Source organism: Crinia signifera, chromosome 9 (genome assembly GCF_055691185.1).
Source record: "Crinia signifera chromosome 9, ASM5569118v1, whole genome shotgun sequence".
Lineage (NCBI taxonomy): Eukaryota > Metazoa > Chordata > Amphibia > Anura > Myobatrachidae > Crinia > Crinia signifera.
In genome coordinates this window covers 74,035,528-74,053,503 of record NC_139225.1, presented here as the reverse complement: position 1 = coordinate 74,053,503, position 17,976 = coordinate 74,035,528, and the positions used below count along the sequence as shown (strand labels likewise).

The 17,976-nt window shown below is 44.5% G+C and overlaps 1 protein-coding gene across 1 annotated transcript; it reads right to left on the bottom strand.

Annotated features, from left to right (window-relative positions):
• Positions 1-1,566: 1,566 nt before the first annotated feature.
• LOC146035662 (uncharacterized) lies at positions 1,567-3,390 on the bottom strand. The gene is made up of 2 exons (XM_083159244.1): positions 2,586-3,390; positions 1,567-2,374 (listed from the first exon to the last, which is right to left on the bottom strand). The coding sequence occupies exons 1-2, from the start codon at positions 3,199-3,201 to the stop codon at positions 1,905-1,907; spliced, it is 1,086 nt and encodes a 361-aa protein (XP_083015370.1). The 5' UTR covers positions 3,202-3,390; the 3' UTR covers positions 1,567-1,904.
• Positions 3,391-17,976: the final 14,586 nt, after the last annotated feature.

Sequence of the window (17,976 nt, the reverse complement as noted above, 5' to 3'; positions counted from 1 at the left end):
GCACCAATATTTGTGCCGCAGGAGAGCGCTGATATCATCCAGCCTTACCTCGATTTTGCGGCTGACGACCATGCGGGATCGCAGGATCTGGGTCAGAGACCGGTGCCACGGAGAAGCTTTCATGCAGACCGTGGAATCTTTTCAGGAGGAGCAGTGGATGGCCCACTTCAGGATGTCACGTGCTACCTTCTATTATATCTTGGATCTACTTGGACCAGTCCTGACTATGCAGACCACCCACTACCGTCGGCCCATCAGCCCAATACGGAGATTAGCCATTGCCATTTGGTGGTATGCTACCCCTGGGGAGTACCGCACAATCTCCTGTTTGTTTGGAGTCGGTATTGTCACTGTCTGCAGGATCATTTACCAGGTGACACAGGCCTTTGTGGATACCCTGTACCAGCGGTTCATCTGTTTGCCGGAAGGACAGCGCCTTGATGACACCATCCAAGGCTTCCAGAGGCGTGGTTACCCGCAGTGTGCAGGTGCTATAGATGGGACCCATATCCCCATCATTGCTCCCCGTGACAACCCTGCGGACTACTATAACAGGAAGGGGTGGCATTCTATTATACTTCAGGCTGTTGTGGACCACCAATACCGGTATGTACATATTTACAGTTTCCATATTAGGAACCTTTGTAAATGAATTTTAATAGCTCTAACGATGAAAAATATTTTTTTCCCCCATTTAGTTTTACAGATGTCTTTATTGGCTGGCCTGGGCGTGCACACGATGCTAGAGTGTTTGCTAACTCTCAGCTGTATGAGATTGGTGAGGACAAGCGTGGGGGATGGCTTTTCCCTAGACAGGTAAAAATATATTGTACACATTTTTTTCCTCAGATGGACCAGACTTGCCTGCCTGTTCCTCTCCATGCATGATTGCTATCACCTGTGGTAATACCCTATTTTTTAAACATTTACAATTAGCTCCTCGCAGGTGATTGCAATCTTGCAAGGACAGGATCAGGTGTGATGGGCCCATGTTTTTTATTCTACTGTGGTTTAGACGTGTGTGGTTTAGACGTGTAATATTTCTTTATAGTAACTATACTCTTAAGGCTGCTTTGTATAAATAGTGACAATCTCTATTTTTTTTTTTATAGAAATCTATTTTCATAGATGAAGTAGAGATCCCGGTCCACATAATTGGGGATGCTGCTTACCCTCTACTACATTGGCTCATGAAGGGATACACACAAAATGTTGAGTTGTCCACGGAAAAGATAACCTACACCCACACCCTAAGTTCTGCTCGTATGGTAGTGGAAAATGCCTTTGGCCGGTTAAAAGGACGTTGGCGCTGCCTGATGAAGAGGAACGATGTGGACCTACAGTTGATGCCCCACGTAGTTGCAACCTGCTGTATTCTACATAACATTTGTGAAATACAAAAGGACCACTTTCTTCCAGAGTGGAATGTGCAGGACACAGGGGGCAATCCTGAAGCAGCAGATTATGAGGGGGAGCATGTTGGCAGTGCAGAAAGAATCAGGGCCACCATTGCAGCAAACCTTCCCTCAATGATTTGAAATAAAAATCAGACACAAATCTTCCAGTTGTTTGCTTTATAATGAAAATATGCATCAAACTGTACATACATTTCACATCTTGTTTATAGATGTTATTCATAATGAAAGACCAAGATATGAGAGTCCAACTGGGAATAGAGAACAATTGTAAAACTTTGTGCCCATACAGTTTAACGTCATAGGACACATTATAAAATAGAACTGTATGGTGACTGCTCCTATATATAGAGAATCACACAAATCTTAAGAAATAAAGTGCAACCTTTCTAAAGACTATAAAAACATCAGTGCAACCTTTTGAAAGATTTGAAAAATAAGTAAAGTGCAACATTTTGGAACAATATTTTAAGACTAAAAGTTGAAAACTTAGCTCAAATTCCGGTACACGGAAAACTCTGGGGACTCTAGGATTGGTGGGTCACTACTAGCAGCACTATTGCCAAAGTTATAATTGGGCCCTCTATATTCTGGTGTCAGCTGGTTTGGTTGGGTGTTAGTAGATGTGGCAGGATTGAAACTGACACCTCTATTGTAATGATCATATGGGTTGGGTGGGTACTTAGGTGGGTGGTGGGGATGTGGTGCAGGTTGTGTGAAAAAACCGCCAAATGTACGTTCTAAAAAGGACATTTGCCTATCTTGCATTGCCAGCAATTGAGACATAAATGCCTGCTGGTTCTGTCTCTCAGCTTCCAAATATTTGTCCATGCGAGCATCCTCCTTTGCTTGGACATCAGTATCCAATTGGCGTAGATGGTCAACTATCACCGATGTCATCGCTTTAGCCGCTACTTCAGACCGATTAAGCTTTTTCTTTTTGGCAGGAACGCTGTACACTGTAATTTAAAAAAAAAATTAACATTATACTTCCATGTTAAGTGTTATATAATAAACAGCAGTTTTGTTTGCCAAAATGTGCTAGTGGCCTTCTTCCACCTGCATGCTAGCAACATACTGCAACAGATACTGGGCCTCATCCCGCCATAACCCCACGTTGGTTGTTTTTACTATGTCAAATGTGTGTAAATATATAGAATGTCTACTTACAATTAGAACGTAATGGAGTGCTTCGATTGGGGAGCGTCGTCTGACTGTTTTCTTCCACAACATCATCTGTGGCTGCTTGGGCGCTGTCAGACTGCATGGAAGCATCCATTATATTCTCTGCTGCACCATCATCACCAAACAGCAGCGGTGAAGCCGGGCTCATGTGTGCTGACATCTGCGTGGCTTCAGAAGGCGTTGAGACTGGCGGGGACAGCTGGGAAGCCTGGGTAGTCGGTACATCATGGCTGTCCTGGCTGTTGTCCGTCTGGCTGCAATGGGGTGCTATGGAGGAGGACAGGGCTACAGGGTTGCAGAGTGCCGTGTTTCCAAAAGCACTGTAGCACAGGTCATAGTGCACCCAATCGGGCCTAGCTGCACCACTTTTCTTGCGCTTCTGGTCATTCACTTTGCAGAACTGCTTCCGCAGAGATTTTAATTTGTTTACAACCTGCTGTTGGGAGCGATGAATACCTCTGGATGCCAGCAATTCTGCAATATTGCGATACACCACTGCATCCCGAACGGTGCCGGTCATTTGGCGGCGAATCTCCTCATCTGCCCTGATTTGCAGGAGCTCACGTACCTCCTTGTCAGACCAGTTGGATGTATTGGACATGATGGCTCAGATCAGGCTTGGGGTCAGCCAAAGTGGAAAACACTGCACAGGCAGTGTGTCAGATCAGGCTTGGGGTCAGCCAAAGCGGTTAACACTGCACAGGCAGTGTGTGCTGCAGCAGATGAGACTGGAGTGTGCTTGTAGCGTGGTAGCGCGTTAACGCTGCTGCTGCGCTGCTACATGCGCCCTGTGCGGGTCTCCAGCTGATGACATCATCTGCCAGAGCCGCAGAAGCTCCAATCAACTCTTTGCGCCCCTCTACCCACCAAATAACCCGGATAATGGCCGTTTACACTGCCCTGAGCCCCGGATAAGCCCCGTGTCCGACCCTGAACATTTGCCGGGTCAGATTGCCGGGGAACAGTACCCGTGTTATTTTTTTTCACCCCATTTACACCATGCCCTGCCCCGGACTGGAGCGGCAATATCCCGGGTCCAAAGTCTGGTGTAAAAGGGGTATAAGACGCCTAGAGCTCTTACCTGTGCCACCCTGTTCAAGCATGAAATCGCTCCAGCGCTCCCATGAGGCCAGATAAGCTCTGAAGGTAGCCGGCGCTAGCGACCGCAGGGCCAGCTCCTCTACCCCTCCAGAGGCACCTGCCACAAAAAAAAATGGACATTGTTCACCATACTTCTGGGCTAAAGGCACAAGTTGCCTGAATCTCACCCATTCGAAACGGGACAATGCATCCGCTACTTCGTTAAGTACGCCTGGGACGTGCTTGGCTCGCAACGTAATGTTGTTTGCCAAGCACATCATCACTATTCGTGCTAAAATACGCAAAACTGGGAGAGAGGTTGACTTTAGTTGCGCAATGGATTGAACCACCCCTAGATTATCACACCAAAAGACAACCTCCCTGTTTCCCAATTCTGCACCCCAGAGCTCTAAGGCGACCATTATTGGAAATATTTCCAATAATAGCATATTCCTGGTCATGCCGTCTCGTGCCCAAGATTCGGGCCAGGCGTCTGCGCACCAACGTCCCGCATAGAATGCGCCGAATCCGGAAGATCCCGCAGCATCTGTATATAATTCCAACTCCGCATTTGCAACGGCTGGAGCTTGCCATATGCATATGCCGTTAAAATTATCCAGAAACATTTCCCACACTTTCAGATCCCTCCTCATTTCTGAAGATAGACGTAGAAAATGGTGGGGTTTGCGGATCCCGACGGTCGCTCGCTGAAGTTTTCTACAAAATATTTTGCCCATGGGTATAACTCTACATGCGAAATTAAACAGGTCCAATAGAGATTGGGCCTGTCTAAGTGTTAACTTAGCAGCCGCGATGGCATAAAGTATTTCGTCATGTAGACGGCGTACCTTATCCAGAGGAAGTTTACACAGACCTAGCTCGGAATCAATTTCAATTCCAAGGTACACCAAATTCGTAGTAGGTCCCTCGGTTTTTTCCCCTGCCACGGGAACCCCGAATTCCCTAAATAAATCAAGCGCTGTTTCTAGTAACTTAAAACACAGGTCAGAACTTGGAGGACCCACTAAAAGAAAGTCACCCAAATAATGAGTAATGCTGTCAGCTCCCGTCGCTTCCTGTAGGCACCACTGCAAAAATGTGCTAAAGCGCTCAAAATAAGCACATGAAATGGAGCAACCCATGGGCAAACATTTATCTATGTAAAAACCCCCATTCAATTTAAATCCCATGTATTGAAATGCGTTCTTATTTAAAGGTAATAGTCTAAAAGCTGACTCAACATCCAATTTGCACATGAGGGCCCCAGGACCCATTTTTCGAATGATGTCTATAGCATCCTCAAATAAAAAATAATTAACTGTGCACAAATCGTCATTGATGGCGTCATTGACAGACGACCCTCTAGGACAAGAAAGATGTTGAATCAGCCTGAACTTCCCTTTAACTTTTTTGGGAACCACCCCAATAGGGGACAAAATTAGTCCCTCAACTGGTGGTGTTGAAAACGGGCCTGCCATGCGACCTAGTTTTACCTCGGCCTCAACTTTTTGGGATATTATGTCAGGATATTCCATGGCGGAGCGTAAGTTTCCCCTAGTTCCCGTACTAATTGGAGCGGAAACAGGTAATTGAAAACCGTTTGAAAATCCGGACTCCAAAAATCTTGCTCCATCTCTGTCCGGATACCGTTCCAGCCATGGTAACATCCTGACCAATACTATTGGAGTTGGGGCTCTATCCAACGACAGGTGCCGCTGGACCGCGACTTTGTTTTGTCGTGGACTGAGCCCCACCTCCCCCTCCAGTTGGAGGTTTTGTGCAATCCTTGATTGCGTGTGGTCCTCCGCATCTGAGACAAAGGTGCCGAAAACGACACTGGTTTCCCAGGCTGCACTGCCCATTATTAAATGAGTAGCACTTACCATGGCCAGGCTTAGTATTACCTCCCTTATTAATGTTATTGTAAGGCCTACTCCCATACTGTCTTACCCACCCCTTATTCTCAGCAGCCCTAAGAGGTGTAGCTGATTCGGTAACTTCGACATACAACTCTACGTCTTTTTTACCAAAATCATACACCTCTCGGCCGTGCTGCTTCCTCCTAAACTCTTCGTCATAGATCCGCCAGCCGGGACCGACGTAAGTGTAGAGGTGTAGAGTTTATGAATAAGAAACTGGTATCTCACCAGGTTCACATATTCATCTGGATGTGTCTCTAAATAACAGGCCGCAAAAATAAGTATGCCTCTAACCCAGTTATTATAAGTGCGAAAGGCATCCTCGCTAGCGGGTCCTTTCTTCCTTGCGGCTAGGAGGGCCCGCCTATCTTTGCTTGTTAAAGCAAAGATATCTACATAGCGCCCTTTTCTGATCCTATCCCTAGCCCTAGGACGCAAACCCCGCTTAACAGCGGTGTTCGCGCACTGCACTGCATCGGACTCGACCGATACATTAGAGGATCCGGAGCTATGGGACCTATATTCTCTACGCCTCTTCCGCCTCCGTCTCCTCACGACGCCGTCCGAAGATGACTTATCTTCGGAAGACGTCGATGCCAACGAGGAATCCGAGGTTTCATTTCTGCGCCGTCTCTTCCGAGACTTTGCAGATCTTTTTCGCCTAGCTTTCTTCTCTACGGATTAATCCTCAGACCCACCACTGCTAGCCCCAGCATTATCATCATTTGTCCAGTCAGGATCATTCGTGGACTCACCAGTATCAGATGATGCTGCCCTCCTTCTTCCACGTACACCCCTTCCTTGACTTGACGATGGTCCTTCCATGGCTTGCTCCGCGGGATCTTGACCTGTCAATAGAGGTTCGTTAACAACCCCCATCACAGTTGGGACATTCGGCGATACCCTTTCCGCTGAGGAAATGGCATTTCCCCCTCGCGCCGCAGTAATAGTCGGAGCTATCGCTTTGGCTATGAGGTCAGATACTGACTCCAGAGTTGCCGAAGGGGCAGTGTCCCCCTGCCCACCTTGCCCGGTGGTTAACAGAGGAGCCACTGCCGACACCACTGCTGCGCATATAGATGTAAGCGCCGATGTGTCTAATGACACAGTGTTACCCTCCGTGTTCCTCCCTGCAACCGCGTCCGCATATGAGCGACCCGGTTGCCTCCTGGCCCCTTGTGGCACCCTATTGATCTCCTTAGCCTTCTCCGCGACCAACCTTCTCCTCGCTGCCCGTCTAGATCTGTCGTTAGAATTTCTAACCCCCTCTACCGGATTCATTTCTGAATCACTTTGTTGGTCCCCGTCACTACCCCCACCTTCTTCGTTTGAACCAGCAAAGGGGCCTTGCTCTCGCGGACCGGATTCGCTGCTCTGCGAACCCACTTCACCTGAGTCACTGCTTGAGGATCCGGATTCAGCCGAATCCTCGCTATTAGCCTGCCACGTAGCTACGGCCGATTTAAACATTGCAAATTCGGCTTCAGTTAGCTTATGCCTCATGTGCTATCATAACTAATGCCACCAGATGGCGCTGCTCCCTCATTCCTATTCATCCCTTTACCTTGGGACCTCCTGCCATTACCCCTTCTTACAGCAGAGGGCGCTCCAGGCATAGAAGTGCCTGCAACACCCTCTGCACCGTCTGTGGCTTCACCCCTGCGGCCAGTTCTTCCCCTGGCGGCCATTACAACCTCAGTGCTCATAGGCACTGCACCCCCCTTTTTGTTTTTATTTTGCGCTCCGGTCCCTCGACCGTCGCGCCGCGACTTCACTACTTTTGCTGCTTGTAGCTCGGATGCGGGTCCGGAGTGACTCCTGGCACCCGCATCCCTCTTTCCTGATGCGGCGGAGGCTTCAGGCCTAGCGCCTGAGCTCCGCCGCGTGACGCTGCTTGATACAGCGGGGACGGGTGCCGGCTTAGACGCGCTAGCCGCTCGCCCCCTCGCGCGTGACTGGCGTGAGCGGGTTGCCAGAGAGATTCCTGAGCCTCCGGCAGCACCGCCACGCCGCCCTGACCTGCCGTGCAGACCCTTGTCAACCGCCGGAGCGGGCGGTCCCGCCTGCACTCCGGCAGCCCTCCGGCGAGGAGAGGGGGATAGCCCCCGCTCATCGCCTCTGCAGGGAGGCCTAGCTCTGGCCCTGGTAGACTCCCCAGCCTCGCCTAGCGCAGCATATCTAGCGGGAGCCCCCGCAGTGCGCTTAGGCCTGGCTGACATAGCAAAACCAGAAATCAGTTTTAGGCTAGTATAGAAAGAGGGAAAGATTTTAAAGTGGTGATGATAGTTTAGTTTTAGGCTAGTATAGAAAGAGGGAAAGATTTTACAGTGGTGATGATAGTTTAGCAGTAAGAGTATAGGTAAATGGGGTGAGAGAGAAAAGAGATAGATAGAGAGAATATAAGAAATATTATATCTCTATACAGGCTAATAATTGTCTGTACTCAACAGTCCAACGTTTCCTGAAGCAAGAGGCAGAATCTTCTGGAAGCAAGAACATCACCCCATCAATCTCCACCTCTGACCTCAAGCAGCCTATCCTGAACCGTCATTCAAATCAGCCAACCCGTCAATCAAGATAAGCCGAACCCCCGGGCCCAGATCCAGTGTGTGAGCTAAGGATTCCTGCCAATAGCCAGGTGAGTTTATGCTGTTTTCAGCCAGACAAGCTGGCTTCTACAGTCTTTGCGGCCTTCTTTGCTTCTCTACTGCACTACTGGCCCCTCTATAAACGCTACTACACTATTGACCTCTCTATACCCACCACTACACTACTGACCCTTTAATACCCTAAACTACCATACTGACTCATCTATATCTCCCACTACATTACTGACCACTCTATACCCACCACTACACTACTGACACCTCTATCCCCTAAACTACATTACTGACCCCACTATGCCCGCCACTACTGATACCTCTATCCCCCACACTACACTACTGACCCCTCTATACCCACCACTACATTACTGACCCTTCTATACCGCCACTATATCGCTGACCCCTCTATACCCAAAACTACAATACTAATCATTTTATATCCTAAGCTACAATACTGACTTTATACAAAAGAAAGGATGAAACCGTAGTAGCTCATATATGGGAAATACATGAAAGATAAACATACATAAATTAGGGATGTATGTGTATAGGGTCTGTACAAGAATAGTTAGCCCAAATAGCAAAGAATTTCCCAAATGGATATCGTACCCTCACTCACACAGAGTAATGGGTGTACAGGCACATCAGGGTATCTTTAAACTTCATAGACCACCTCCATGTGTGATACAGTGAAAAAAAAGGGGATGAATTCGTACCGTACTCACATGTACGATCACTGTTATAATAGCGTAAGGGTATCTTTTTGGAATCCCACAAATGATACTGAGGGGTTATGTAAGATTTTCTCCAACCGTCCCAAATCATCCAATAAGAAAGAGAAAGAAAACGTTCTCTCTTATTCAAAAGTTTTATTGTGGATAAAACATAAATGATGTGCATGTATTATCAGATAAATTGCATATTGTACAGCAGTGACGCCACTAGTGTCCACCTCCAAATCAGTCCCGTAGCTGACAAGTTTACTTTTATTCCTATCCATCAAAAATCATTGATTTAAAAAAGTATAAGCTAATAATACAGCATATGGATTTTGTGTGACTATGAACAGCCATGACCTTATTCAATTTGGGGCCCTAAGCATAATTTTATCTCTTGCCACCTTCCTTCTATGCGAGAGCTTTTCCCGTGCCCATATGACAAAGAGGTTTATCTTCACAGGAGGGGTAAGGTCAGGGTTGTGTACCCTCCTAGGAATGGCCAGGAGGCTCCCGAAAATAAGTTCTGCATCCCGGCCACACGGAAAGGGGGGTTAGTCTCCCGCATTGCTGCCAGTCTCCCGGGACCCACCCTCGGCAGGGGGTCTGTGGGACCAAAATATTGCATCATTGTAGCCCTGCCCAATGCTGTGTAACTCCTGTAATACCAGCATTGCATGGTGACGATTATGTAATTAGGCTGACCACACCCCCAAAACCCAATTTCCCGCATAGCTCCGCCCTTGCCTCATTCCTTTTGAATCACATCGGCGAACTTGCCTCCTCTGCTTCCCGAAGAGGGCAGTCACAAGGTAGGCAACCCTGGGTCAGGTCTCATGGAAGGGTGTGGACTCGTGGTGCTGTGCTCCCCATCCCACACAGCCTCATTACTCTTGTGTCCCACCTACCCACATAAGTGTCTCTCCAGCCTCCGCCCACACAAGCATCTCTCCAGTTCATATCTCAAACAACATGAATGAATCCCTGCAGACTCTGGCCCCAGCTCACACAAGTGTTTCTTCAGCCACCAAACACCATGCCTTTTTGATCTCCTCTAACTGCTCACTACTGTCTTCTGGCAGTTGTCTGCTCTGCCTGTCTCAGTGGTGCTGCTTAATGTCATGATGTCACTCAGGCTGTGCTATAATGAACACAAAAATCCATTATTGCACTAGCTGACACAATAAAGCTTTAATGGCTACAGCAGATGCAGTAAAGCTTAAGCTCAAAATGCTTAATAGCCTGCCCAAATGGCCCAAGGCTTTTTAGATGCCCCTAGGCATTTGCTGTTACTATGCCAAGGGCCAGCTCTGGCTACTTTTGATACAGTTTGCATATTTTCCTGAAAATTTCGATAAGTTTAGATATTGTTGATTTTGCTGATATTTTTAGCAGGTTATTTTTAATGTTTCATTTCTGCATAATCTTTACTTGTTTTATTATGTGCCAATTTGTTAAGATGCTCATACATATCAGTAAACTGCATAAATGAATAATTGTCAACGTATCAGATAGTACCATTCTCTCTCTTCATTATTTCAGTGATTCAGAAAAGGAAGCAGTTGATTGATTACATAGAAATATGTTCATCCCATGGTTGGTATGAGATGAATTAACCTTCTGGATTTTTACCACCCAAAAATATCTCTTTAGACAAATAACTGTTCAGACAATTCCACATAGACAATATTGCATCTTGTCATGGAAAGTATTTTCCCTTCGTAGATAAAAGAGAGCATACCTTCGCCAGAACATCAGCCTAATAAGGGAATTTTAGTATTAAATGATGCGTGATGCACTCGTCCCCAGACAGATACACATGGAAAGAAAATGTACCATTTCAAACCCATGGAAAGCAATACTAAACATTATGTAGAAAAAGGAGTTTTTTAACACCTTTTGCTCTGAAATTGTAGATTCATTGGGCCTTATTCTAGTTCACTCTTTCTGACAAAATCCTTCTTAGATGGACAAAACCATGTGCACTGCAGGTGGGGCAGATGTAACATGTGCAGAGAGTTAGATTTGGGTGGGGTTTTACTTCAAAGTGAGATCTATATTGCAGCGCAAAAATAAAGCTGCCAGTATTTAACCTGCACAGAAACAAAATAACTCACCCAAATCTAATTCTCTCTGCACATTTTACATCTGCCCCCCTGCAGTGCACATGGTTTTGTCCATCTATGAAGGATTTTGTCAGAAAGAGTGAACTAGAATAAGGCCCATTGTCACAATGTCAGATCATCCTTAGAGAGTGCTAAAGAGAAGAAACGGGAAGAGAGAAGGAAAACAGTTGTACAGCAAAGTAGTGGATAAAGTGAGATGTCAAATTATGTAGTTACTAATTTTCGAGGAAATGTGGGGAAAAATAAGACTGCATCACGTGAAAACACACACAGCGTTCCCTGAAAACTCATCTCTTCAGGCAAGCTTATCATATTCTGGAACCCCCACATAACCTCCAGTAGCATTCATATCTAATCCCATCAGAACTGTCTTGTAATCTGGTGTGACTGCCATGCTATGGAATCCTATCCTTAAGGGTACTTCTTTACTTTCACGGCGCCAGCATGGCGCCGTGCTACTTCCGGCTTCTACGCTCGCCACAAACTATGTAAAATAAAGGAACTTAACGCCATGCCATCATGGATAGTTCATACCTCCACTATCCATGCTGGCGCCGTGAAAGTAAAGAAGTACCTCCTTAAGTAACCCTCCTATTGTCCCTATAGAGTGTAAACATGCAAGCAGGCCCTCCCACCTCTATGTCAGTTTATTACTACCCAGTTTTTTATTTTGGATAGAAAGGAAAATGTGCTTCTGATGGTAAGCTGTATTCTACTGTCAGTCTCGTCCATAAAATGACTGAGTGGCATTCCTATATGTATGTATTATGAGGCTAATCTCAGAGATTTATACACTAAAATATGAAATGTGGGTGTTTCCTACTCCTGGTATATTATATCTGGTCTTACATATGTTGGTCTCCAATGTCCCAGTTTTCCAGAAAAGTTATTCACTTTTTTCTAACTTTTCTCTCGGAAATATAGAAAGGAAAAAAAGGGAATATACTGTATATAGCGTAGTATGTTTATATACTGAAATGTTCCACACACTGGGAGTATGAATAAAGCTTTTCCCTTCTTACATGAGTTAATTGGGTCACCTCGTGCATCAATAACAAATGGGTAGGCTTACATTTAGGCTTGCATTAAGTAGGCTATGGTTCCTCATATAAAAGGTATCTGAAAAGAAATAAAGTGTATTTTTTTGTGGATACTGTCATCATGCTTGAAAAAGGCTAAAAAGATACCTTGAAGAGTTTGCAGCTGTCTATTTACAACTAAGCATACAAGTAAGCGTCTCAATGGTGTTTTAATATGATGGATGGTTAAAATATACATTTATGTAAGGAACCATAGTCTACTTTATGTAAGCCTTAATGTAAGCCTACCCGTTTGATCTTGATGGCTGATTTTCTGGTAGGGAATGATGTAGAGAAACAGGTATGGACTGCTTCTACTCGGGATATTGGCAAGACTCTACAACTACGGGCAAGTACAGTATGTTAGTTTTAGCGAACCCTGTAATTGCAGATACTGATTTGTATGACGTATTACTGAGTGATTAGTTACATATGATTCAATTAATTGTATATTTGAATTTAAGGTTTCATTATTTTGACATTTAATAATGGAAAATGACATAAATCTGTTTTCAGCCAAAGATTTTATAATATACAAGTAACATTGGATAGATGGCTGAAGATCAGCAAGAACCTTCATCAAGCATAGGCATAGTTTTATGCTACTTGAGTAACAAACATAATTAAACAATATGTCTGAGGAAGGACAATCTGCAAGCCAGATGTTGTACTGTAGACGAGGGAAGAAAGTGTGAGATGAAGTAAGCTTTTGACAAGAATACTCGAGGAGCGAAGCAGATTAATCATCATATTTCTCCATTCATCATGGTCATTTCTCTACCCAGGGTTATGTTCCTGCTAGAGATTGGAGACTAACAATAATATAATCCCTCCAATACCAGTGGAACATGGAATTATAAGGCCTAGTCAGTGCCCTGATGCTATTATGTTGTACGATAGCTTATGTGATGCACTCTGACATATTGTACTGCTATTTTACTATAATGTTTTATGCTGTTATGTTATAGGCTGCTTATACACCAAAAGTTTTGTAAGGCATAAAAAGGAGTCTAATGTAAAGGGACAACCAATTGTCCTATATGTAAGTCCACTATGCTGATATCAATAAGTACTAGGTAAATCTGGAACCAAAGGCAGATTGGACCCTTGCTTACGGGTGTTTATGGCCACCAGAGGGACTAACCATTATTGACTGGGCCCATTTACGAATGTATACAGAACTGGTTCCCAAACTTCCTTGAATCATGGTACCCTGCATTGTTTTTCATGGTACTCCTAGGATAAATGTTATTTTCTTTATAAATTTGGAAAAAATATATAAAATAAAGTGAAGTGTTATTGCTTGAAAGTTTTTTTTAATTCTGTTACAGTCTTTTATGGACACTTATAATGTATGTTTTATTACATATGTTGTCACTCACTGAATTTGAATAAAATAAATGACATAAAAAAAATGACATAAAAGTGTACCTACTGTATCTGCCAACCTTAGGGTCAGTTATTTGGTGGTGTACAGTTGTGTTTCTGATTGTCCACAAGTTTTATGATTGCCAGCCACTAGCATCAGTTTTGCCTATCATCTTGACCATAAATAATTTGGACTTGGAGACTAAACCAAGGCACCCCTGCAAGAAACTCATGGCACTCTGGAGTTCCTAGGCATACAGGGGCAGATTTATTAAGGCTGGTGAAGTGATAATGTGGCTGGTATTTTATCACTGGACAATCAGTATAACTTTTAAAACCCGACATGTAAATTGACATTTAGGAGCTGATTGGTTGGTGATAAAGTACTTCCCCAAGCTTAATAAATCTGTCCCACAGTTTGGGAACCACTTTTCAGAGGTGCTTGAAGAGAGGAGGGGCCATGTGCAGGCTCCAATTGGGTCGTTTCTCTCCGGTGATGCTGGAGACTCTGGCACTGTTGGGTTCTTAGCATTTGTACGTCAAATTACGCTGCCACAGGTATACTTACAAAATAAAGAAAATCATTTTGTGTACACGTCTTGATTAGTTTGATTAAATGTCATTGTGAATTTATTCACTTTTAATATGAGAGAAAGATGGTCAAGGATTGCAGTTCTATTCTGCCAATTAGGACAGTCTCTTACAGTTTTATGTAATGATACATTAAAGTGACAAAACAGTACTACAAATTACTAAAGAACTAATAGTTTATTTCGATCATTCCAAAGGTCACAGCCTGATTTTGAGTTGGACACAAGTCCAAGAGCGGATGCATCCTTTGATCATCAGCAGACTACTCTGCCTCAAAGACAATAATGGCAGATGTATAAGCATCCATGTATAGGAACCTTGGTGGGGATTACAAGACTGGACTGTTTGCTTCTCTACTTTTGTAAAATGAGGCTTTAACCCCTTGAGTGGTGGGTTTTCCTTGGGCAGGACAAACCTATCAGGGAAGGTTTGTCCTGTCCCAGGAAAACCCACCAATGAAGCTGCAGCCACTACCTCCTGCAGGTAGTGCTGTATCTAGAAGAAGCAGCAAGCAATGGCACGTGGCAGTTAGTTCTGGGCTGCTCGGGGGGGGGGGAGTGGTGCCTGGCGGCAGCAGGGAGGAGTGTGCCAGAACACACGAACACCCGAGTGCTGCCGAGGGCCCCTGAACCTCCGGGGGAGTGGTGCTCGGTGGCAGTAACAGAAGGGGAGTGATGATTGACGGCGGCGGTGGAGAGTGATGATCTGCGGTAGAGGCGGCTGCTGGGAGTGCCCAGAGGGGCTGGGACAGGACAGGTGAGGGGGGAAGTGAACAGCATGTAGGTGCACGCCAGTGCTGGAGGCACCACTGGTGCTCACTTACATACTGTATTGTGGTATACCCGGAAATCTTCCAGGACAGCCCGCTGCGGCAAAGTGGTTAAGGGTGGAAACTTGGTAGTTGATGTGCAGATGTACAGAACAGTTCTATCTAATGGAGGTTGTGAGTGTGCAGCCAGACTTGTGTATGGACAAAGAAGACAAGTGCAGTGTGTGTAAAGCTGTGTACACACGGTGCAATATTGCTGAGCGACCATATTGCCAGTGATTTGTTTGTGCTGCAGCGATAAATCGCCGGGTGCGCACTCCCATGTTCAGCCCCCTTATGGTCACTGGTCAGCTGTTTACCTGTGTGGCTCTCCTAGCAGGGTCTCCTGTTCATCAGTGGCCATCTCTGGTCGCTGATGAAAACTGGACACTGAGCAATATATTTCACCGTGTGTACACAGCTTTAGTGCTAATAATAATGGTGACTACTGTGAAGAAAAGAACACTAGGACATGCAGCCATACCTACATAGACACACAGATACTCGCATGAGGTAGTAAATCTGAAGGTGAATTAGCACGAGTGAATAAATCTGGCTATCACTGACATCTGTACATTTTGACCACTTGGCAGCTGACTCGGAAACACAACCAAAATGCTAACATTCAGCGACAATTTCTGAGAAATAAGAGAACCTTGCAATGTCCAAACTAATACAAGTCTTTGATAGAAGGTGATGAATCTGTGAATATATTAAGGGGCCTGATTACATTTGTATGCAATGTTTTGTTCCCACAATTGAATGATTATTGGCAGACTGAGTATGCCACATTACAGCACAATGTAACCATTTCTGTAGGACTTAGAACTAGGTTCTATAAACTTTTAAATAATACTCTAGATAAAATAAAGGGTATTTGTTTTAGCAATGTTTTGGTACCTGTTTCACAGGCAAACTGACTGCTTACTTTAATATTAATATTAAATAGAATTTAAAATTATTAAAGGCTAGGCAATCTGCTTTCTTGTAAACCCTGTCGGTCTCCCCTTCAGAGAGTCCCCGGGGAGGAGGCGGGGACCGATGGGACTGGTGGGGAGGTGACGGGTGGAGGTAGAGATCTCTGTCAGAACGGTTCGTGGCTGGTGGCTGGCGATTCTGACAGAGCGGGTTACTTTGATAAAGCGGGGAGCGAAACGCGCGCCGGTAGTACAGCAGTGCGGGTGTCCTGTTTTGTGTTCTGTCTCTCCAAGCCAGACACAGTCAGCCTAGCGGCTCACACATCTAGCCCTTTTCAGGGCTCTAATTTGAAATGTTGTTGTATTTAATTTAACTTGTGTCTAGGCAGATTGCTACAATAGACAGTGGCGTCTCATTCTATTTAATTTAACCCTATTCAGGGCTGCAACACTATACCAAGTTGCATGACATTTCCAATAGCTGAATTATTATAGTGTACCTGAACAACGGGCATGCTTAATTATAGCAGGCACCGCATTCAGTATCAGGCATTTCACCAGTAAATCTCTTTGGGGAGTTATGTGTTGTGGCAGTAAGAATTATACGGAGCTTGATATATACCCCACAAACTTATTGCATTACGGTCCACCATACCTAAGCATTCCCTGATGTAAAAGAAAGGAGGTGTTAATTAGTCAGCAACACTCTGGCCACCAGAATAATTAAGGTAGCCAAGAGGTAACCATAGGTCACAGACCTTTAACAATTACTGTTGCTCATTCAGAAACGCCACATTAGAACTGCATAGAGACACATTGACAACACACAAACAGCCCCCGCACGTGCTGTTTTTAAACATGCACAATTCTCACTTTGTTTGTCATCTAAATGTTTTTTAATATTTCGCAGTCTTAAATAATGTATAAATAAAGGTTATATTTTATTTTGCATTTCCTTTGGTGCACCACACCACGACATACTTTTTTCTCTTGTGTATCTAATTCTCATTATAATGTCAGTGGTAGCATACCCCTGTATAAACTAATGGTTATTGCCAACGATAAGAAATAGGGGGGCCAGAATATCCTTATTCTTTCATCATAACAGTGTATCCTGTGCGGCAGATTCTCCTATCCCGTCTTCCATTTAAAAAAACATTTGGCTCCTATATCAGAAGTGTTGTATGAATAAGCACTGTATGAAAAGCTCAGTTTCCAGAAATCAGGTACAGTTTGAAATGTTGACATGGAGTGGACAATAGGGTGAGGCATTAGGAGGGTTGTTAGAGTTAGACAATAGGAGTGTAGGGTTTTGGGTTAGGGTAACATATTGCCGGAATCACGCCATGACATCCAGGACTGCATATACTAATTACTAACCATAATTGGGGTGCAGTGACTATAGCAGTAGCCTGGTTTCCATAAATAGTAGAATCTGCATAAGAGTACTTGACGTTAAGCCTATGTATGTATACTGTAGTATTGTATATACCCTAGTCCCTTTTATCATCCAAGGGGATCTATAATATTAGGTTCTACTAGGACTAAAAGCATGAAGCCCCAGAAACTGAAGGCGTCAGATGGACATGCAAAGAATCTACAGAGCTCACAGAAGAAGCTAGATTGGAAAGTCTGAATATAGCTAGAGGTGGCATATTTTCAAAAATTACTGGGTAAATAGTAACTATTTTTAGCAATTGAACATATCAACTTATCCCATATGAACGAACTTCCTGCAAGCTGATTCAGAACAAGCACATAAGCCAACATTGGCAAAATTGTAAGCCATGAAGAACTGACTCACTCATCTCTAGTCACAACAACAAGCTATAAGGGTAATAGGCTAGAAACTAATATAAATTTTGGGGTCAGAAGAAAAGTTCAAAATTCAGCGCTACTGAAAACATCACAAATCAGACAGTAAGGCAGAACAGAAGGTCACAAGCGATGGCAAAGGCAATTGCAACCGCGAGACTCGGGCCAAGTTCTAAAAGTAAAACACAAGCACACAGCTAATCATGATCAGAAGGCCATGGATGATGTTATATGCTATGTACAAAGAGGAAATGGGCCTAGAGACTTTGTGCTTTGGGATAAATAAAAACATGACTGCATATCTGAGTGCTTTATTCTAGTGGCACCCAATGTACATAATGCTTATAAATTTCA

Excerpts from the sequence above, each read along its gene's own strand:
- LOC146035662 (XM_083159244.1), bottom strand. The coding sequence starts at position 3,201 with ATGTCCAATACATCCAACTGGTCTGACAAGGAGGTACGTGAGCTCCTG. Across the intron at positions 2,375-2,585 it reads CACTCCATTACGTTCTAATT|TGTACAGCGTTCCTGCCAAA; the intron begins GTAAGTAGACAT and ends TTTAAATTACAG.